Below are 24,188 nucleotides of genomic sequence, written 5' to 3' on the forward strand. Positions count from 1 at the left end.
GTATGACAGAAAAGATTCCAAGATTTAAGATTGTCGCAAGTGTGTCGTGAGATACGTAATGTCCCACAAATCAAAAGAAAAAGAAGATTAAGCGTCGCGAGCGCGTCGTCTTTGGGCTTGGACTCCAGACTTTCCAAAACTGCCTTATGCGCAATGCTACTGGGTGCCCCTGGTTCGTACACAACGTCGATCTCTACAGGGATCTCAAGCTCTCCACTATCATTCAATATTTCAGAAAAGTCTCGATAATTAATTCCGACAAGTCTCTCGGACGTCTCTACCCTCTCATACCTTCTCGATACAAACCAATTGAAAAGAAATCACGAACATTCAACGCGAAATCTACAATCAACGCGTTACTTCAAACCTACTTGGATTTTGTAGTAGCAATTGTGCGAGTGGGATAACACTCACTGGTTTCTAGGCCTTACTCAGCTTATTTTTCATATATATATATATCTTCATCCTATTAACAGAGTCTATTTCTCTTTTGCATATGGAGGGTAGAGGTAAGGAGAGTCATCTTATATGGGAGAAAAGTTGAAAAAGTGTCCAGTGTATGCGCTAAATAACAGTTCAAAAATCCTCCACAATGGCGCTGGTGGATGCACAGGGTATGGTATGAATGTAGCAATCGTAGATGAATTGAAGTATGCCGAGTTAAAAAATTTAATGTCATTATCGACTAAAGTAGTTAATTATTGAGAAGTTCAACAACTTACGTTGCACAAAATATTGTGGTAAATATAACCTTACTTCCTTGTATCTCCATACTTCCTTGTTTATTTTTCAAGCCTACTCTAATAATATTTATATTTGGCGCTTCTTTTAAGAGTTACCCTGATGCAAATGTGGCGCCATCCTAATTTAATACATTTTGACGACACTTTTTCATATACACAGATGACTCTCCTTACCTCTACCCTCCATACTTTTGCATTCTTTTATTTTAGAAGTCAATCCGGTTAAAGTATACATCTGAGCTGGCACCAAAGACTAATACACTCTTAATCCACCAGACAGTACGGTGTTTGTATTTACTAATTTCTTGGTCTGTTGACTGTTCTGACTTCTATCTCATTTACTCTTTGGCAATGGAGGTTTGATCGGTAATGTCATAAGAAAATTAAATTATTGCTTCTCTTACAATTTATGCATATTGTATCTATTTTAAAGAATCGGAGACTATCGGAATAAATACTACTCTAATAAAATAACGTTTTGTGGTGGACCATCGGTGAGTTTTATTGCAAAACAGGAGTTACAACAGCCAGTGTTTACAAGACGGTATGAAGCTGCTAAAATTTTATCATCATTCTTTTTTACATAAAATAATCTTAGTAAATAGTTAACAAAACGAAATGCTTTCATCGTTTATGTATTTGAATATGCTATTTTTGTCTTTGGAACAGTACTAAGTGTTTATCGTTATTTGTTGGTACAAAAAGCCATTCTACTATCAAATGTGCCTTTGCGTAAATTTTGCACCCAATTTCGAAAAAAATCTTTTCCTATGCCATGTCATAACGCACAATGCGGTGATGTGTGAAGCATCATGATGTTTTATGCAAATTAAAATGGCGGCAAAATAATCAATTATTGCACTAGTTGAAAGTAGACGAAAATGGTACTGAACAGCAGTCCATTCTTTGTTTCGGCTTTTTAGTATTTAAACCTTCCTGCAAAATTAGCTAAAGTGTACTCACATTTAATAATGAAGTAATCAATATTGCTAATCTATGTATTTATGTCCCAATCAACACTGTAAATTTAAATTGTTGTTTGATTCAGTCTTTTGATTTTTGATTGTGTTAATTTTGACTCCAAGTACTGTTGTACCACAACGTTGGATTGACAATAGATGTCCAATAATATTGGGCCATAAATTGTTAGGTATTATGATTTTATATTACCTTCCCAAACCTTCCTTCTAGTGCCCTGTTGTGGGCCCATAATGGGTTGAGGTAAAGGTGTGTGAAGGCCACCAATCCACACTGGGCCATCATGGTGGACTATAACAGCTTAAGCCCTTCTCATTCTGAGAGTAGATGGATGTCCTGTATTGGGCCCATAGTTAGTTGATAATGATGATGAACATTGAAATCTAATAATACCATTTTAACTGGCCAGACTTAATTATAGCCCGGTTTTCAATATACAAGTACTATTGGATAGATTATCATCGGACAGGTGGTCAGGTGTGCCCAAGTAGTCTTGGTGTATGCACAAATTAAGAAAACATGATCTGTTATGGTTTTTAAGTAAGTTTTCATAAAGTGGTTAGAGTGGCATAATAAAACTTCTAAATCAGAACTGTTGGGCCTATTCCTCGGTACCCTGTGCATTGTTCATAAATAACCTTGACCATTTATTACCTAGGTTTAGTAGATAGTGCAGTGATTTCAGTGCTAAAAATGGCATTATTGATTATTTAAATGCTTGTTAATGAGTGTTTGTAAATTTATCATATTTTGCGTGTACAGTCACAGAATGAAAAGGTTCAAAAATTTTCAAATTAATTTCTTTAACATATTGTGAGTTCATATTTCTATTTGAAACTATGTTACAGAATAGACTCGAGTTAGAGAAAATTATGTTTAACTGGTTAGTAAAATTCAAAATTCAAATTCAAAACATGGGAGATATATGGAACACCAATTTGGCACTATGTAGTGCGAAATTTTAGTTCTGGATACAACTAAACCAATATTTGGGGGTGAACGTCAGACGATGGAGGAGTTGTTCTTCTTCCTTCAAGGGCAAACACAACACACAATCTGTCAGTTTTAGAAGACAGTATGCTACCAAGTGTTTGTACCGTGTATCCACCTGCTGAGGTTCCCGAGCACAGATATGTCCAGGACAATGCGCACGCACACTGCCCTTATTGTGAATAAAAGGTTCAACAGTCATAGCAATATAGTGGTAATACCCTGGCTGGCAAGATCTGCAGATTTATACCCAATAGAAAACTTATAGGGTTCAAGGGTACAGAAATGGGAATATAGAAACGAAAGGACCAAAGAGGCTTTAGAAAACCATTGCCGGATTATTTGGGAAGACACTAGAGGCACGAATCTGTGCTCTCTAATAGTAAGTTCCATGAGAAATAGGTTACAATGTGTAAATGATGATGGTTATACCTGTTACTAAAAATGAATGTCATCAGACTTATTTGTAGTTTTCATGAACTTTTGCTTGTTATTCTATAGTTGTAATTTTATTGTTGTTTTAATAAATTTTGTAACATTGCATTGATGGGATAGAAAAAACAAGCAAAACCTTATTCAACAGCAAATGTCATATTTATTTAAATGTTAGTAGCACTGTCTTGCACTGGTAAGTTGGCATAATAGACTGGAGTACTAGTGCAAGCCAAAACCGACACTAAGGTGAAGAACCTTTTCATTCCTTGACTGTGCTTAATTTCTTAAAATAGGTGGTGTGAGCTTTTAAAATTCAAAATAAATTCCATAATCCATCCAAAATACAAAAATACATAAATAAATGGAACCACACCTAAGTCATTATCATTCTTATTGGATACTGATTTGTTGTGTCCGACCAGTTATTTGAGGGAGCTCAGTCTGAGAGTACACGTTTTTTGAAAAACCAGGCTTTAGTCACTTCGAAGTGTAATTTTTACAAAATACATGCACTATTAGGACATGCAACTTTTGCCTAATCTAATCCATCGTAGGTCAAACTTGCTACTTTTCTTGTTACTTGGTTGTTGTTTCTTTTATACATTGCACATTTTATACATTTGAAAATTTATGACAAAATACTCATTGCAAAATATTTGAAATTATCCTAGATTGATAAATTTATATATTATTCTGCTATGTATCTGTAGATTTAACAAGATCATCATCATTCTTGAAAAAGTTGTATTTAATTGGACTGCTAGTTCCTGAGAGTGGTTTGTTCAAACATATAAACAAACTCTTCAGGGATATAATCCTAAGTCAAGTCAAGAGTAGAATAAAATAACAATTTATATTATTAATCAATTAGCAATCGTACATAATCACTTTGGCACACATACCTCTGAAATCCAAATAATTGTGTTAGGCAAACAGAGTGACTTAGAAATTATTTTCATTTAAAAACCTTTTCTTTGGTCGACAATATTTTTATAAGTACCTATCTACTATCTATAGATGTTATTTCTATCAATTAATTTATGATCATGCAGAGATTGATTGTTTAACCAATTTGTACATAGCCGTACTTACTAGGCATACCTAATTAAATTAAGTTACAAGGAAGACACTACCATCACATGAAGAATATATTCTTGATATATTGTTCATGTTTTGTTTCAAAATTTTATTCTTTATTAGGATGTTAATGTTAATCATATAAACTTGATATTTAAAATAATACTGCTTTCAAGATGGTAGTTACCTACCAGTAGCTTGGGGCTAAACTTATTAAATAATTGTTTTATGAAATTTTCCAGATTTTGCAGTCATCTTTTGCGGAACATGGGGGACGAGTAAGTATTCAACATTTATACACTTAGCTTTTAAACATACTGAACACTAATGATTGTTCTAGTGTAACACTGAAGGCATATTGATTATGTCAATAAACCCTAGGTTAAAGTTCAATCCTGGTTGTGCCCAATTTTGTTAGCGATCTTTTGAAAAATTCCTTATGATTTAAAAGTCACTTTTAATGCTATAGACTTCAGATTTGGAATGGTTGAATGTAATACTAGCTGCCACGCGCATCTTCGTCTGCATCAAATCGGTTATTACTTATTATCGGTTTTAATATCTTAAATAAACCAAGAAACTAATTGCAGCACCACCTACCGAGTCCAGTTATTTTCCAAACTATATAATACGCGGCTGTGCGGCCCTCGGCATTTTTCTTGCTTTTAATATTTCTAAACAACCGTCGTAACTTCTAAACAATAGGTCGAATTTGAATAATTTAAAGAGGAATTTCCAGATGAATCATCAATTTTAATTATAAAACTATTTATTTGAATAAGGATAAATATCATGATAGGATTTCACTTTTCAAATCCTCAACTATGCCTATCCAAAAAACTACGTCAATCTAAAACTCCGTGGCGCGGATTTTGAAAGACAAATGCGGAAAATAGCTATGCCATCCTGTAGGAGCTGTTTGATTTTCCGGGATAAAAATAAGCCTTTGAGCTATTCCAGACTTTATTGTATGTCTCTGCCAAATTTCCGACAAATCGGTTCATTCGTTGTAGCGTTAAAGCGTAACAAACATCCACCCATACATCCATTCTCACAAACTTTCGCATTTATAATATTAGTAGGATGGTACAAATGCATTCGATCGTTGTCACATAATATGCCTTGCGGCTCACTGTTATCTGCGAAGAATTATGTCCTTTATCTCCGACAATATTTATCAGATCTTCATTAAAACTACTCAATACATGCTTGATAGTACACACTTTCAAATAAAAAAAGAATTATTAAAATCGGTTCAAATTTAACGGAGCTATGAAGTAAAATTGATAAAAAATTTCATCTAATTTCCCGAGCAGCTTATTGTTTATAAAAAGTAGCCTATATATTGACCCGGAATAACAAATTTAATTTAAATCCGTTTAGTAGTTTTCAAGTGATGCCCGGTCAGACAGACAGATAAAATTAAATAAAAATGTTTTGGACTCAGTATCGAATCCCCCGGTGAAAATTTTCAAAATATATTAAATGTTCAGAAATCTTCCTGTTCCAGTTTTATTATAAGTATAGATGTTTTTAACTTTGAATCTTGCCATTTATTTTTATTATTATTTAACCAAATAACTAAATAGTCAAATCCGATGTTGATGTCAATTATCTCCGAGATAGACTAGATAAAGGCTTCTTGTAATCCTGGGAAAGGAGATTGGGCGACTTGGGGATAAGCTTAAAATTTTTGTACATTATCCTAATGAACATAGTTGCATACTGTTGTTATTTTTCAAACAGTACTATAACTTCTAAGATTTAGTATAAGGTAGTCTTTGTTCTCTTGATAAAGTTTTTAGATAATATTTTCATTAGTTTGCATTTAAGAAATAAAAAAAACTGTTTTCTCCATTACTTTTAAGTATTCCTATGGCATTCACAAAAACATTAATTGTTGGACCAATTGTTGTCAGTAGTGCATGAGTCAGTGAGTGAGTGAGCGAGCAAGTTGAATGGTTTTTAGCTGTTAATGCAAAGCTACAGGGGAGTGAAACAGCGAGTAGGTATATATAGCTATTAGATACCTATAACCTTGGCCTTCTTGATAGTTTATGGGACGCGGGAGGGTGAAGCTCTCGCCTATACACGGTAATACGATGCGTAATAACTCGATATCTTGAGATCTAACTAGCCTTACAATCGTTACTTACGATTAAAAGCACCTATCATATTTTAAATAAGATATTTATTTCGATATTTATTCATGTAATGATACAAAAATAAAGTCAGTTTATTATATTCTTAGATAAGATATTGTATATTTTATATATATAGAAAAAGGAAATCAATATTTAATAACACCAATGATACCGGTTGTTGGTAGAGTAGAAATTAAAAAACCCCCGGCACAAATATTCCCTTATTTCTTTTTCCCTTTCAATATCGTGTCTTCTAGTCAAGCCCTTTTATTTAATACCCATATTGTTGTTGTGAAACATATGTGAGTAATCCGCCATCTTGTAGCCGCGTCTATATTGGATTGATTTTCATCAAACATAGCCAATAACACTTATTCACATTTCAAACGAAAACAACTAAATCAAAATGCCACAGGCCGACACTCATATACAAACACATACACACATATACACACACACAGACACAGATTTGCAAACTTATAATGCCCCGTCGTTTTTGCGTCGTGGGTAAAAAAAACGTTTAAGTAAACGTAGAGTAGACGCACTAGTCACTAGTGGAGAGAGCTACGCTCGGAGTAGTTTTCCATTACGAAATCAGAAATCCATAGCTGAACGAGTTGCAAAGCTGGTGTGGCAATGGGGGGGGGGGGGGGGTGTCACATTACACTGGTGATGAATTAACGTTGGGGTAGCAAAGTGCTGGCAATCCCGCACTAAAAAGCGGCGTGTTGTAGACCTCCCACTCGGTGGACAAGACATCAAGAGAGACGCAGGTAGTCACTGGACATATGCGGCAGAGACTCTTTTTTGGGATGTGTTGAAGCGCTATCTAGCAGTAGACGTCAATCGATTGATTTAAAGAAGTAAAAAGAAAATATACATGAACATTAGTGTGAACTTTTTCCTCAAAGATGTATCTTGCGAAAATTCAATAATAAACGTGATATACCATCGTTGCTCTTGTTCATCAATATATTTTTATTTGTATACTAGCTGTTGCCCGCGACTTCGTCTGCGTTTGATTATTTTTTTAAAGTATTCAGTATCGCTAAGCCTTAAATGAGTATAGTTGTATATACATATAACATGTGACTGTCAATTAATTATAGACAAATAATTTGCAATAAAATAAAATTGTGACTTTACTTAAAGATCTAAGCTATCCTATCTCTTAAGTTGGACCAGACTGCTCACGGTGTGCCAATTTAATTTAAAATCGGTTCAGTAGTTTAGGAGTCCATCGCGGACAAACATCGTGACAGGAGATTTATATATATTAAGATTCATATTCCAATTATATATCTGACATAATTAATTGACATAATTATTGACCCACGATTAACGCAAATTACTACATAGAAGTCGAACAATCAGATCTCTTCGAACATAGTAACGCGTCACGCGGCACCGTGGAATTTATCCGACTATAGAAAGACGGACTCGTTCGATTCTCTTTCCGTGGAAATAAAGCCTTTGCATCAGTCACCCAGCGGTCAGCGGTAAAATCAAAGTAGTTGAGCGCGCTCCACACCGCGCATCGAATGCCATGTGATTATTCGGAAGGCTAAGCATACAGGCGCAGCGGTTGATAGGGATACCCATCGCTGAAAGAATGCAAGTGGTTTTAATCCTAAGGGATCCCAACTTAAGAGTTTCATCGTCCATTCAAGCTCGACCTGTCTGTCATATTTTAGTCAGTCAATTAATTAATCGATATAATCTATATTTGAATATTTATTTTTGTATTGGTTGGTTTTATCTAGGTTTTGCTAAAGTAACAATCTGTCACTGTCATGTGAAAGTATATATTTTTCGCACGTTATTTACTGGTCCTATCTACAAGACATTGGCGAAGTACCTTGTGCCCAGTTGGCACAGACAAAAGCCATAAACAAGAATTGAATTGATTACTGGTCCTATTTGTTTTAATGATTACTTTGAATTGTGGTTGTATGCCTAGATAGTGAATAGGAATACTTTTAGCATTAAAATGGTTTCCTCAAAAATTTCACTTGATATTAGTATTCAAATTACAAACCTACCTAGTGTTAAGACAAGGTGTGATTGTAATGAAAAAGATACATATCTATTTTTCCGTAAATATTAAAACCTAATTCACAAATAACATTACAGAGTTGTGCAATATCTTGTTAATGGCATGGAAGATAAAATAATTCAATCAAATATTGTAAGTACCATACACTCATTTATATTGTTTCAGAATTAAACTTGACGTAGATAAATCGGCAAATGGCGATGTCCATGATGAAGACGGTAAAAAAAAGAAAAAGAGTAAAAAGCATAGAAAACGTAGAAGAGATGCATATGACTCTGATGAAAAAGCCTACAAGAAAAAGAAGAAGTCAAAAAAGGAAAAATACAAAAGCCCAAAGTTGGAAAGTGAAACATCGCTCTCCGATGTAGAAGAATTAATTAAAAAATCAAGAAGCTGTAGCAAGCCAGCGAAAAATGATTCTTCACTAGACACTCTATCGAAAGACAGTGCAAAAACGAAACCAAAAAATGGTAACGCAACCGTTACAAAATCGCGTAGCAGCAGCAGAAACGATTATACACAGAAAGATGATAACTCTTTGGAAATTATATCGTCCAACTCTGAAGCAGAAAATTATCAAGAAGATTGTGCTAGTCCTGAACTCGCGGTGGAAGACGATTTAGATCTTGAAGAGTTGATGAAACAGAAGGAACTGTTGCAAGCTCGGTTAGTTGCTTACTATTCTGATAAAAGTGACGACGAAAAAGTCTGTACAAAATCAAGTAACAAAGAAATTAATGATTATGAAATGAAGAGTGTTGCAACTAAGAAAGATAAAAAAGATCTTGATTTAAAAGGACAAAAATACAAGTATAGCAAGGAGCGGTCGTCTAGACGACAAGAAGAAGATTTAAGAGAAATCATTAATAGAGAAAGTAGAAAGGAAATGGAAAAGAGATTTGAAGAAAAGGAGTATCGCGAACGCAAAGAGCGAGAACGTCGAAAGGCAGAGAAAGATAGAGAGCGTGAACGAGAAAAAGAGCGTGATAAGGAAAGGGAGCGAGAAAAAGATCGTGATAGAGAGCGGGAGCGAGAAAGAAAACGAGAGAGGGAACGTGAGAGAGATAGAGATCGTCGCTCTTCTGAACTGAGACGACGTGATAGGGATGCAGTGCGTAGTCGACGATCCCGAGAAAGATCGCTGATTTCGCGTCGGGATCGAAGATACTCTGACCGAGATCGCGATCGTAGATCACGTGAACGAAGTAGAGATAGGAACAGACCTCGTTCACGAGACAATTATTCTAGATCTGAAAATAGAGACAGAAACAAAGTAAGTAAAGCAGACAGGTTGGTGTAAGAGGGATAGTAGATCCGGAGGCGGTTTCAGTGTAAAATATGGCATTATTTTGTAACAGGCTGTAACTAATTTTAATAAGGCTGACACACTATTTTTGGTGTGTGTGTGAGTCATTCTTACTATAAGTTTTAATTTGTAGACTTTAGTAGGGTGTCATTTGTTTGTTTCAGAACACAACATCAAATGAAGTCGCTCAAATAGTGCCCAGTTCCAGTGATGAAGAGTTAGATATATGTATTAACACTGATGATGAAGAAGAATCCGAGGAACAAATCATTGAAAAAAGAAGGAAACAACGGGAACTCCTTTTAAAGGTCTTTGGTTGTTATTTGTAGTAATTGTTAATAGTACTGCAGCGGGCGCCATAAGGGGCAATTTTTAATTATATTTTTATTATCATTTTGTATTATAACACAGATTAAATTAATGGTAAATGGAGTTTCGTAAATCCATCACACTTTAATTGACATTCGTTTATATTGTCTATGTCACTCTGATGAGAAAGTCTCTTCCGTTACGGCTAATATTACGGCAATATGTTGTATTCAGTTTGTTGATTCTTAGTTTTAGTAAACTCTTGAGGCCTGAATTAAATATCTTTATGATATGTATCATAATATATAAAATATCTTTCGATTTTTTTTAGAGATTGGAATGTATCAATAGTGATTCCGCAACAGGTAAAAATCAGGGCTCATTTGACATAATTCAAGTAGAAGCTACCTCTCCAGAAATTCAAAGCCCAAAGGAAGTTAAAAATATTAATTTAGAGTCAAAAAACGATAGCAATGTCGAACTAAAAAACGAAAAGAGCAGTGAACTAATAAAAAACATTGAGAATGATTCCATATCTGGCGTCCAATTGGACAAACCTCTGAGAAGCAGTGAATGGGATATGTTTGCGGAGCAGGACAATTTCGGCAATGTGGATGTAAGTAATTAATAGTGAATTTATAAGTTTAAACAAATAATTTTGTATGTATTCGTAAAATTGGCTTGCAAAATATCGTATTTTGTTCGATCGTATGGAGTACTGTTTCCATTTATGGGATGGCTCTGCCAAGTTTCAGCTTGATGCCAATAAAAAACCAGAGTTTGGAACATCGTCGCAAGGTTTACTTCCTTTCGATATTCTATAGGATATATTTCGGAGTGTGTGCTCAAGGACTATTTGATCTAGTTCCCCCTCGCCTTTTTTACTATCGAACCGCGAGGCTTCGTAAGGATCTGCATCATGGTAGATATACCGCGGACGCGTACGAAGCGCTTCGCATCTTCGATTCCCACAACTGGAAAATGTTTGTGTGATAAACATGATTGTTTTTCAGTGTCTAGGTGTTTATCTGTATATTATAAGTATTTATGTGTATTATATTCATAAAAATATTCAACAGCTATCTTAGTACTCAAAACACAAGCTACGCTTACTTTGGGGCTAGATGGCGATGAGTGTATTGTCGTAGTATATTTATTATTATTATATTTATTTGTATTAATCCCAGTTGTTTATTAAAATAGGTATTTGTGTGACCGCTGTTTTGGATAAATAGAAATTGCAGATAAGTAGTTGGGCAAGAGATTCAATTCACCTTTCTAAGACAAGTGTTATTTACTTCTTATTACAGACTCCAAGTGCTGGTAAGCCCCGACGTAAAAATGCTCTAGAAAATCCGTCCCTTACTGATAACTGGGACGATGCTGAAGGCTATTATAGGTAAGTCATTCTTTTTTTTTATTTATTTCAAGACCACTTCTGATAAGCCAATTTATCTCATACAAACGTCAATACTACAACCAACCGATATGCAACGCCCGCCCTTTGCGCGACTCATTAGTGTGTAGCTTTATGTTAAAAAGCCTGTAAGTTTCTTCAATAATTGGGCTATCAAATTAGCATTAATTATTTGAAGTACTGATTGTAGCTTCAGATTAGCGCATTTAAACAAACATACTTAAATAAAGTCTTCAACTTTATGACTAGTAAATAGTTTATAACAAAAAAATACTTTAAACTGACTTAAAATAATATTTTATTTATTTATTATCATTTTATAATAATTTTTAGTGCTTCACTTTAGGGGCCTATTTTTTTAAGGCATACAGATGAATTTTAGCTTTAAACTGGCTGACCCGCGCAAATTCGTCTGCACCAAATCAGTTATTACCGGTTTTAATTTCTTAAAAGAACCTAGAACCTATCGCATCCAGCTCCATTACGAAACTATATTTTACGCGGCCGTGTGACCCGCGGCATTTTTCTTGCTTTAGGCATTTCTATACCCGTCATAACTTCTAAATGATTGATAATGAGTGTTTGATTGACAAATTATTACAAAAGCGGTTATTGTATTGACCATAACGCTGAGATATATAGCCTCGCGGACCTTTCTTTTTAGATAATAATGATTACTTTAAACATGTAATACATTATTTTTATGTATCATCAATAATTTTCGCGGCGTACGCCAGTAAAGCTCCAAGTCGGTATGACATCTTTAACAAACATCGTTATATTTCAGCCAATTTACAGAAAACCATAAAAATACACTAAGACCTTCCGCATGAGGCAATAGTAATTAGTTAAAACCGTATGAAAATCCATGTGGTAGATTTCACGCGTAGACAGACAGGAAGACGAGGCAGGGGACGTTTTAAAATATGTAAACATTACTTTTGAAATACCTTCATTTCTACCACCTAAATGTAAAATGAAGAAATGTAATAAAAAAAATAAAAAATCGTTAAATATCGATGCTTAAAAACATACCTACTTTTTGTGTTTCAGAGTACGAATCGGTGAAACTTTGGACAACCGGTACACTGTGTATGGTTACACAGGCCAAGGAGTGTTTTCAAACGTGATCAGAGCTCGCGATCAGTCTCGCTCGAACACAGATGTTGCTGTCAAGATCATCAGGAACAACGAAATCATGTGAGTTATTTTTTAATAGGAGTTTTTTGTATGCTTTAGTTTATTCCTCAAAGATAATAATGCCCCTTTTGCGATCGTAGTTTTTTCTTAAATATTGCGACTTTCTTCCGAAATATTCCGAAGCATCAAAATTCAAATATTAATTAATTCATGTAGACCTTATCACAGGCACTTATGAAGCTTTCATTCATATGACAGGTTACCACTAATGTTAGGTGATGCCGATAACTACATTCGTTAACTTAACACTAAAGCTACGAGGGTTCCAAACGCGCCCTGGTCTAAGAAGAGCCCACAACAAACAGATTAAACATGGGATTCCTGCAAGATTTAAAATAACATTTGTAGCTTACCTTTCGAGCATAAATGTTTCTGAACGATTTCTGTCATAGTATATATAAGTATATGCGTGCCACGAGATAATTAGGTCTACCCATTGTCTTGTCTTATCTCGTATAAATAAAAAATAAAACTCTTCTCTGTATTGATGGGAAAACCTGCACGCTTCGCTTGTCACTGTTTATCTGTGTGTGTGTGTGTTTACTTAAATAATATCTATATATATATATATATATATATATATATATATATATATATATATATATATATATAGATATTATTTAATATTGTTTAAATCCCCACACTGAGTGACATATATATATATATATATATATAAATTTATTAACCAAAATTCACAAGTAGACTTAAAATTATTATGGTGTAATCATAAATTCTTACGAATTTTACCGTACACCACCGTGCCGTCGACAAAAGGTAACATCTAAAGAAATTAATTAACTCCCACCTACTTACTACATCAATCAATATATTCCATATAAATATAATTCCCTCAATATAATTAGGTAGATACATCAGAAGTTTAAAATTGGTAGTAGGTAGGCAGGTAGGTACTATAAATATATTTTAATATTAACTAACAATCTTATTTAAACCTATAACTTTATTAGTAATGTTACTATTACTATTTTAACTATTGCTATTTACATCAAGCAATATCAAGCAATATATTACTAATAATAAACACATGTAAATTCCTTGTATCCGTCACAAGACACAAGTGTCCTAATTGGAAGTTATGAGTGTTTTATTTAAACAATCTTATCATATTGAAGCAATTAAGCAATTATTTGACGGTGAAGGGAAAGATCGTGAGGCAACTTGCATGTCTGCGAGTTCTCCTTAATGTTCCCAAAAAGGCACGACTCTTAATAGCATATTCTTAATAGACTCTTAATAGAAAAAAATTAATCTATGATAAAGTAATTATATTCATCAGTTTATTTTTATATGTATTAATTATATTATGCACAATGTTGATTTGTAAACTAGTTTATGTATTAGTATCTAGTTAAGCCACCATAGTCCACCAATCCGCACTGGGCCAGCGTGGTGGACTACAGCCTTAACCCCTTATCATTGTAGGAGGAGACCCGAGATGTAGTTAATCGTACATGTAAGTGCAATTTTTAAATACATACATGTATATGAACATGTATTTAAAAATTGTATCACCTGCAGTCTCCTCAGTTCTCCTCTTCTATTTTCCTGACACTATGGTTGCCTGGCCGAGATCGGTGTTAAGCGATAAGGCCGCTCTTTGTATTCTATTTCACCAATCTGCACTTTGCTAGTTCCCCTTTCGTGGGCCGGGAATGAGGAAGTAATAATAATAATATAATAATAATAACGTTTAATTCAGATAAAAATCCATAGCTACAACAATAACAATTATCTTATTTATTATAATATAAATTAAAATTGGACAAACCTATAAATAATTAGGAATCTCCTAACTAAGGTGCAACCCTCAGCACTCGGTGTGTGAGTGTGTACCAACCCAGTGCTCCATAAAGGGATGTTCCCATTTATTGGTTAATATTTTCCAAATATTGTTGGAGCTTCCACGCATTCTGCTCATTATTGATGCAGATCTTTTTCTCATGATTGCGTAGAAGTCATCAACGTGATTCTCTGCAAACATTTTTGATGCACTGCAGAAGCGCGTCAGCCCCATCAATACTCTGAAGTGAACAATAGAGATGATGAATATAAAAAATATTTATTTTAGGCATAAAACTGGATTGAAGGAATTGGAAGTCATCAAACGTTTGAACGACGCTGACCCCGATGACAAGTTCCATTGCCTGCGTCTCTTCCGTCACTTCTTCCACAAGCGACATCTTTGCATGGTCATGGAACCTCTTTCTATGAACCTAAGGGAAGTGCTCAAAAAGTATGGGAAAAACAGTGGAATTCACATCAAAGCTGTGAGGAGCTACACGCAACAAATGCTTCTTGCTTTAAAATTGTTGAAAAAGACTGGAATTCTACATGCAGGTAGTAAAAAATAAGTTTTAGTTTTAATGTCTGAGTGTTGTCAAAAAATTGTGACCTGCCTGCCTGCCTGATTTCTGTGTCCAAGGCCGTGGGTTTCGATTCCCACAACTGAAAAATGTTTGTGTGATGAACATGAATGTTTTTCAGTGTCTGGGTGTTTATCTATATATTATAAGTATTTATGTATGTTATTCATAACAATATTCATCAGTAATTTTAGTAGCCATACCACAAGCTACGCTTACTTTGGGGCTAGATAATACTAGCTGTTGCCCGCGACTTTGTCCGCTTTTGTTTTTGTTTTTCGAAAGACATGTGCCTCATAAATGTGGCAGCACGTATGTATTTAGGATAGCTAGGCCTGGTGTAAAATCGTCAAACATTTTCGTCCCCTCTCCCAAGAGAACTGAGTTTAATTTCGGGATAAAAAGCATCCTATATTACTTCTAATACCTTCAGGAATATGTGTACAGAGTTTCGTGATGATCGGTTTAGTAGTTTTTGCATGAAAGCGTAACAAACAAACTTACATTTACATTTATAATATTAGTGGGGATTAACTTAAGAGAAATGCTTGAACCGACAACAAAACCGAATAATTTGGCCGTATACAACTACTTGAAAAGATGCCGAATACGCCGAACTCTGAACACCAAACGAATACTCGGCGCACCTCTAGTTGTTGCTATGCGTTTGTTTATTATGAAATGACATTCGCTGTTTTATTTCAGATATAAAACCAGACAATATTCTGGTTAACGACAGCAAATTGATGCTGAAGTTGTGCGACTTTGGGGCCGCCTCGCACATTACTGAAAATGAAATAACACCGTACCTCGTATCAAGATTTTACCGAGCTCCAGAAATTATTCTCGGCGTGCCATACGACTTTGGTATCGACATGTGGTCCACAGCTTGTACTGTGTATGAACTGTCAACGGGAAAAATTATGTTTAGCGGCAAATCCAATAATGAGATGCTAAAGTATGTTATGGATCTGAAAGGGAAATTACCGAATAAAATAATCAAGAAGGGTCTTTTCAAGGACCAACACTTCGATAGCAACTGCAATTTCTTATACCATGAATTGGACAGAGTTACAGAAAGGGTATGTAATGCAAACGCTAATATTATCCATAAGTTTTGTTTTATAAAACTACGAACCAGAAGGTAGGTTGAATTTTTAAGGTTCATACCCAAAGGGTACCAGCCGGACTCTATTGCTTCATCTCTCTTTCCGCAATCTCAATTTATGAACAGCAATAGAGTACATATTTCGATTTTTTTTCCTTTAATCCTGGAATGCTACTATACAACGTGTAACGGAATTACGAAAAACTGTTAAAGGGTGAATAAGTATATTTCATAAGGTATAACCCTGTAGAAATAATAAATCGAAAGCATATTCATTTTCCATACAAACTCATTTAAATATTTCAAGTGTTTACGTATGACATCCTTATTTAAGTTAAGAGACCGACACGTATCTTTAAATAAGTGACAGTAGTAACTTGATTTCGATTTTACGTGTGTTGTGTGTGCGTGTGTGTGTCTGTATCTTAATTGTTTTAGTACTATGGCAGTGATTCACTCAAAAACTACTAGCGTTTTGGTTTCACAGATAAGTCCCAGAGACAGCAAATAATGTACTTCAAAAGCCTCTGAAGTAATTTTTCGATTTGCATTCACACGTTGTATATTTACACAACTATTAAAAAAATCACGACGATAGCTTTAGTGGCTATTGCAATAAACGACTGTAACGCACGAGCGCAAACTGTGACTAAATTTGGACCATAAAGGTTCTATATTAACTATTTCGGTACGGTTCCTTAAAAACCAACAAACTTTTAGTCTTTGCGTAAAGATTATCTTCACTTTATTAAAATAGCTTACAAATTCTCAGCTTAATTTAAGCAAACCATATGATTGTTGCAGGAAAAAGTAGTAATAATGTCAAGCATAAAGCCTACGCGCGATCTCCATTCCGAACTATCACCGTCCCACCACCGACTACCTGCGCCTGAGGCTAAGAAGATAAGTCAACTCAATAATCTTTTGGAAAGGATGCTGATGCTGGATCCGACGAAACGGGCATCTGTCAATCATTGTCTCGGTCACCCTTTCATCCAGGAAAAAATCTAATTCACTGTGTAAGGGCAACTCGATAATCCGGCACGTCGGGTCCTTTTGTAAATCTTAAAGTACACTGGTCCGTGCAAAATAGTACGATCAGTTAAATGTACGAGTGTATGTCGTCGATGAGAAACATAGTTTTTACAGAATGTACTAGTAGACTGTATCTTTTTTCTCAATCCTTAATATATATGCCAAGAAGGTATACGTTTTTTCTAATTATTATTATTCTCTAAATGGATTTAGTATGTAGGTTGGATTCCCGATTGTTGTAAATATTCCATTTACAAGCTTTAGTGGGAGGCCGTGCAAGTATAACTTTATGGGTGGGTGAGTCCAGTAATTTCGGTTCTACTGAAATTCTACTGGGGTACTAGGCGGAGTGAAAACCCGTGACTTGTACTACCAACAAACTGTTTGGCTGGCCCCATGCTTATGATACTGATGACAGGCGAGGGGAATATGGGCAACTTCTAACTCCCATAATGGTAATTCATTGTCATACATTATGAGTCAGTTTAAGGCCAAGGTTGTAATAGATTTTAGTACAACGTTACAACCCTACTAAGCCTTTAGAATGTAATGACGTACTTAACCTTCTAGGTAAGAAGGCATTGTCGAGCGAGTGGTGTGAAAAATACTTTGAAAATAAAAATATTATTTATATTTGATGGTGGTCTCACCCAAACTTGGCACTCAATCCAAGTTATGTGTGAGCAAAATTATAATGAATTAAAAGTTATTATTATCTATAATTGGAACATAGCTGAGTATTTTCTTTACTGATAAGATTAGTATTCACAGTCCATTAGAGGATTGTTCTTTGAATTTATTTTGCGGACAATAAGTCAACAAATTGAATTTCATCATCATCATCATCATCACATCAACCGATAGACGTCCACTGCTGGACATAGGTCTTTTGTAGGGAGTTCCAAGTTCCACGATTCTGAGCCGCTTGGATCCAACGGCTACCTGCGACGCGCTTAATGTCGTCTGTCCACCTCGTTGGGGGTCGACCAACGCTGCGCTTACCAGTACGCGTTTGAATTTATACGTACGCGTATAAATTACGCAATTGAATTTGCGTAATTTATATTAGAGCTTTGCTGACAATGAGATTCATATTGAAGTAATTTGATGGAGAAATATTTTTTATCGCGCTCTATGAAGTCTATTTGCATTTAGTACTTGTAGTACTCCTATTTCTTATTGATATGAATTGATGTGTGTATATTTATTTAAAGTACTCATGATTGCATGGTTTTATAATTACTGGGTTTATTATTAATTTAAATAGATTTATCACAAAATTCGCTATTTTTATGTGAGTATAGTGCCGGATTATTCAAGTTGGCTAATATTTTTATATGTGTTAGACACTAAGAAGCCGGATCGAAATAAACTTTTCTTTAATCATTTGTCGAATTTCATGATTTTCATTTTGTACAAATAAAGGCTTTCACACATAACAAACGCTCAGGCTGAACTCAACTTCAGTTAGGTTGAGCTGTCTTTTATGTTTTCCCAAATCCAATTTGGATTTCTCGGGTCTAGTCTTGTAGGAGACTTCAGCCGTGGCTAGTTACCACTCTTCCGACGAAGACATGCCGTAAAGCGATTTAAGCGTTCCGGTACGATATCGCGCAGAATAAGGGATAAGGAATAAATAAGGATATTTTGGCCCAATGAGATTTGAGTGAGATTTCCGACGATCAGAACGTATGGTATTATTAACAGAAATGGATATTGAAGTAAAAAGCAAGTAGGTAAATTGGGCAATTTATTTATTTTATAGCATGCTATCCCAAATAATTTGGCATGACAAAAAATTACTTATCCGTATAATTTGAAGGCCGATTGGTGAAGTGGACTTTTCTGAGTCAAAGACCGTGAGTTCGATTCCCACGACTGGAAAATGCTTGTGTGATGAGCATTAACTTTTTTAAATGTCTGGATGTTTATCTGTATATTATAAGTATTTATGTATATTATTCATAAAATTATTCGTCAGTTATCCTTGTACCCATAACACAAGCTACTTTGGGACTAGATGGCGATGTGTGTATTGTCGTAGTAAATTTACATTTTATTTATTTAATTAGTAATACTGAAAAACTAGTATATAAATTAGCTTTAAAAATTCTCAAACACCAAAGTTTCTTGAAAATGATCTTCAAGATCACTTGGATCGAATCTAGATACAAGGTAGAAGTTTAATTAGTCATTTTGTCTGGTGGGTAGTTTTGACCTTAGCTAGTTACCTTCTTACCAACAAAGATGAGCCGCCAATCGATTACGCGCGGTACAATGCTGCGTAGAAACCGATTAGAAGCATGGTTTTAATACAACTGCCATATAAATGAACAGGTTAGTCTACTTCATCTTAGATTATATCAACACTTACCACTAGATGTGATTTCATTCGTGCTAAATTAAAAATAAATGTATTGTGTCATTCAATTCAAATAAAATATATATCACTCATGAGTGAGCTACGAGAACACATACAAAGACAATTTTTTTTTACTAAATTAAATAAAATACAGATGAACACCAATCACCTCAAACCCCTTAAACCCTTTTTACTTATCAGCATTTCCGTTTGAGCAACAATTAAAACAACTAACATAAAATATTTAATAAAAAATTAAAGCTCTATATAAGTAAGTTATTAAAAAATTCAAAACATCTGCCTATTTCCATTCTAACTCACCAATAAAGGATGTTGTTAAGGTATAATTATTTAGTGGTACGTATGGAAAGCCTTTTAAAAATATTTGGAACAAAATGGTTGATGATGAGAATCAGATGGATCGTGGAAACCTATTAAAGTCGTAGCTTCAATATTTGAGAAATCTTAACAGAAATAGTGTCGATTAGTACTATCGAAAGAATACTCGCTACATCCCTATTGTAGTATCGTATCAGCGCTTCAAATCGGCACAATTTTTAGTTCTCAGTTGGAATTTTACAGTAAAGCTTTCTATAGTTTAATAGGTTAGTGAACCTACTCTCTAGCTCTCTATTTCTTATTATGGCAGTCTCTAGCCTAACCTTTTGTCCTGATATCTCTATGGTCTTTACCATTGAGTTTCCTTTCTAGTCTGTGGTATAAAATGAATATAACCTGTACTCTTTAGTACATATAGGGTGATACACAGACTATAGTCGTAAAAAGTAATAGGCCCGTTTTGACTATGGAGGGTAGAGGTAAGGAGAGTCATCTTATATGGGAGAAAAGTTGAAAAAGTGTCCAGTGTATGCGCTAAATAACAGTTCAAAAATCCTCCACAATGGCGCTGGTGGATGCACACGGTATGGTATGAATGTAGCAATCGTAGATGAATTGAAGTATGCCGAGTTAAAAAATTTAATGTCATTATCGACTAAAGTAGTTAATTATTGAGAATTTCAACAACTTACGTTGTACAAAATATTGTATTGTGGTAAATATAACCTTACTTCCTTGTATCTCCATACTTCCTTGTTTATTTTTCAAGCCTACTCTAACAATATTTATATTTGGCGCTTCTTTTAAGAGTTACCCTGATGCAAATGTGGCGCCATCCTAATTTAATACATTTTGACGACACTTTTTCATATACACAGATGACTCTCCTTACCTCTACCCTCCATAGTTTTGACATTTGTCATCGCGACGTAACTAGTTATGGAACCATAAGACTCGGTACTCGATACTCACGATAAATCAATTCAAGTTTGTATCAGTACTTGATTGATATGATTATGTATTGTAAAGTGTTCGTTCGTTCAAAGTATTCCTTTAACTTCACAATCAATTCGCGTGACTGGCTGTTGATTATACTTCCACTTTTCAACATGTTGAAACAGAGTTCGTACTATATAACAACAAACACAAAAATCGAGTCAAATCACTATGTTTAAATCAATGTCCAAAGTAGAAGAGCCAAAGTTTACGCAACAGTAAACAATAGATATCTAACTTAAACGAGCGCACAGTCAACTTTACAAGATGGGGAACGAAAAACTGCGCAGTGCGCGCGGGGACGCGTCAGTCATTCGCTGCTTGGTCAGATACATCAACTCAGACTCATTATTTAGAACCCAGTGTCGTCAATTCAAAATTTTATTTGCGGCTTTGAGAACCAAGCTTATTCTTTGCAGTAAAGATTACTACACAATATTTAATTTCGATATTCAGTAAAAAAAATGGTTACAACTCTAGAATAAAAAAAAAAGACTGAGAACGTAACTGTTTTCGAAACGTTTTGCAACAATTATAAATTGCATGCTTCTATAAAGTAAGCGCAAAGGGAATACTCGCGATATATTCTTTCATATTATTTAACGTCCCAAAAAAAAATTACGTATTTTTTAAAACACTGTATGTAATTGTTTTTATTTTATTGTTTCTTTCAGTTTTGTTCCAAGTTACATTCTATGTATGGAGGGTAGAGGTAAGGAGAGTCATCTTATATGGGAGAAAAGTTGAAAAAGTGTCCAGTTGTATGCGCTAAATAACAGTTCAAAAATCCTCCACAATGGCGCTGGTGGATGCACAGGGTATGGTATGAATGTAGCAATCGTAGATGAATTGAAGTATGCAGAGTTAAAAAAATTAATGTCATTATCGACTAAAGTAGTTAATTATTGAGAATTTCAACAACTTACGTTGTACAAAATATTGTGGTAAATATAACCTTACTTCCTTGTTTATTTTTCAAGCCTACTCTAACATTATTTATATTTGGCGCTTCTTTTAAGAGTTACCTTGATGCAAATGTGGCGCCATCCTAAGTTAATACATTTTGACAACACTTTTTCATATACACAGATGGTCCTCCTTACCTCTACCCTCCATAATTCTATGGTCTTGCATAAATGTCAAAACGGACCTATTAAATTTTTACGACTATAGTAAAAAAACAAAATAGAGTTTTGTCTGTGGTTATTGTTATTTGAATCTGGCTTGATTGTATTTCTGGAAAATTTAAAATAAATTTAGAAAAACATGAATAAATATTTAAGAAATAACTAAACTTGAAGCGTACATAGGTATTTATTTTATTTTCCAATTATACGCCAAGTGCTTCCGAAGGTAGAGACATAACCTGCAGCAACAATTTTTTTTTGTTCGCTGACCTGAAGTAAAGGCTAAAGATCTTAGATAACCCAATAAAATAACTTATTGTAAAGAATATATCAACAGAATTTAAAATATTTACAGATAACCATTGCCTCATTAAGATTTAAGTTGAAATGTTTTCATCAGACCATGTTGCACGAGTCCGACTTCTGTACAAGTTAATTTTCCGTGTCCATCGTGCATTGCCAGGAGAGTTGCGTGTACTGGGAGACAACTATGCTAGAGACGAGTTCAAACGGCACAAAAACTGTAATCCAGTTGAAGCCAAAATATTTCTTACTGAATGGACTGTAAGTCATTTATGGTAGTCTGGTAACTATGTATAAGACTGAAGTACTTACTATAAAATTTTGATTACAATTATAAGCGATGTGAAAGTGTAGTGCCCTTTATTTAGACTTTACACTATACTTAATAGAGCAGGTTTGCTATGAAATAAAATTAAGATTATTTTGATTGTTATGGAAAACAAATGAAGTAAGGAAACTAATTGGGGAAGTCTTTAGGAGACAATTCTTTAAAATGTTTTCTTTACTTTTAATAAATATAAAAAAGAAAAGAACTTATTATGTATGTTAGAAGTTACTCTTCTTGTTTTTTAAAACACTGTTTTAAAAACCAAGAAGAGTAACTATGTCTAAAACATTTAAATAATTGTCATGTCAGTTACACAATGTAGAATAACTTCAATTAAATTTATATTTTGTATCACTGTATAATTTTTGTAGTAGTTTAATTTTATTTTTCAGGATTATGCAATCAACCTTGCTAAGCAAACCAAACCTTTACATCAAGCTAAGAAGAAAACTGTTGGTAAATATCTAGAACCTGAAATGTTAGAATATATGAATGATGAACAGTTGATACAGTTGTATGAACTACACAAAGCTGCCTCTTCAGACACTGATGATGTTTCCAACAAGAATGAAATATTAAGAAAAGAAGACAGTGATAATAGATAAATTATTTTTTGTCTCATAGATATAATCACGTCAGTCAATAGGGGCATATTGTTAATAAAATTAATATTGTAAATTCAGAGACAAATTGGCAAAAGTCAGTAAACTATTGTGGTAGTTTTTAACCTTGATTCATGCATAGACTAGTACTTCTAACTGATCATAATATGGAATGTTTGGAATAAAAACCTTTGATTAGTTTGGACAAATTAGGAACAAACTGGTTCATTATATAATGCACAATTTGCTCCACTGAAAGGTTAATTAGTTTTGACAACAACAATAACGTTAAAATAACGAAATAATATTGATTTTAGTAGTATTAGAGCTTTTTGTCACAGATCTCTTCTGAGGAAGCTCTACTGCCATGCTTTTTCTTGCGGCCAAGAAGTATTGCTGTAATTTCTAGATCTGAAGAGAGTAGGTTTTGGTCTAAACGAACACACCGGTTGATGGACCAAGGGTGGTGTACTGTGTAGGATGTGTGTCTTATATGCTCTACAGTGTTGCTTTATCTAAACATGATGGTTTACCTCTTACCATCAGGTAATCTGGAGGGTCCTTCAATTATTCTTATATAAAAAAATGATATACCTGTAGACAGTCAGAACAGTAATATGTACTAGTTGCCATTCAGTAGAAAGTCCATTATTTAATTATTGAGATTGTTGATTTTAATATGCAAGCACCATTATCTTTTTTTTTTTTTTTGTTTATTTAGTTTTCTTACATTGTCTTATTTTATATGCTTATGTCAGCTGTTAATTTTTTTACTTTCATTGTACTGTAATGTGAATACTTAATAATTACTTATATTTACAAAAAGGCTGGAGAGAATAGTGCATTATTAAGAAACAGCTGAACCCAGTTTGTCCCAGTAGGTTTTTTGGAGCATCTTTTATGCATAGTAGATATTTGTCATATTTTATATGTGACCATACAGCATCTG

At 34.3% G+C, this 24,188-nt stretch overlaps 1 protein-coding gene across 3 annotated transcripts; it reads left to right on the forward strand.

Moving 5' to 3' along the window:
* Positions 1-1,051: 1,051 nt before the first annotated feature.
* On the forward strand, positions 1,052-23,877 carry LOC120636020 (serine/threonine-protein kinase prp4). 3 transcript variants are annotated; one of them, XM_039907250.1, is made up of 13 exons: positions 1,071-1,287; positions 4,466-4,501; positions 8,589-9,696; positions 9,894-10,037; positions 10,370-10,654; positions 11,349-11,437; positions 12,509-12,655; positions 14,745-15,013; positions 15,745-16,121; positions 16,952-17,113; positions 21,554-21,557; positions 22,389-22,570; positions 23,030-23,877. In XM_039907250.1, the coding sequence occupies exons 2-13, from the start codon at positions 4,491-4,493 to the stop codon at positions 23,240-23,242; spliced, it is 2,991 nt and encodes a 996-aa protein (XP_039763184.1). In that variant the 5' UTR covers positions 1,071-1,287; positions 4,466-4,490; the 3' UTR covers positions 23,243-23,877. The 3 variants fall into 3 exon arrangements, with proteins under 3 accessions (XP_039763183.1, XP_039763184.1, XP_039763182.1); XM_039907249.1 differs by lacking the exons at positions 21,554-21,557; positions 22,389-22,570; positions 23,030-23,877 and having other exon boundaries at positions 1,052-1,109; positions 16,952-18,577; XM_039907248.1 differs by lacking the exons at positions 21,554-21,557; positions 22,389-22,570; positions 23,030-23,877 and having other exon boundaries at positions 1,078-1,237; positions 16,952-18,577.
* Positions 23,878-24,188: the final 311 nt, after the last annotated feature.

This window comes from Pararge aegeria, chromosome Z (genome assembly GCF_905163445.1).
Source record: "Pararge aegeria chromosome Z, ilParAegt1.1, whole genome shotgun sequence".
NCBI classification, from domain to species: domain Eukaryota; kingdom Metazoa; phylum Arthropoda; class Insecta; order Lepidoptera; family Nymphalidae; genus Pararge; species Pararge aegeria.

Excerpts from the sequence above, each read along its gene's own strand:
- LOC120636020 (XM_039907250.1), top strand. Across the intron at positions 9,697-9,893 it reads AAAATAGAGACAGAAACAAA|AACACAACATCAAATGAAGT; the intron begins GTAAGTAAAGCA and ends TGTTTGTTTCAG. Across the intron at positions 22,571-23,029 it reads TATTTCTTACTGAATGGACT|GATTATGCAATCAACCTTGC; the intron begins GTAAGTCATTTA and ends TTTATTTTTCAG.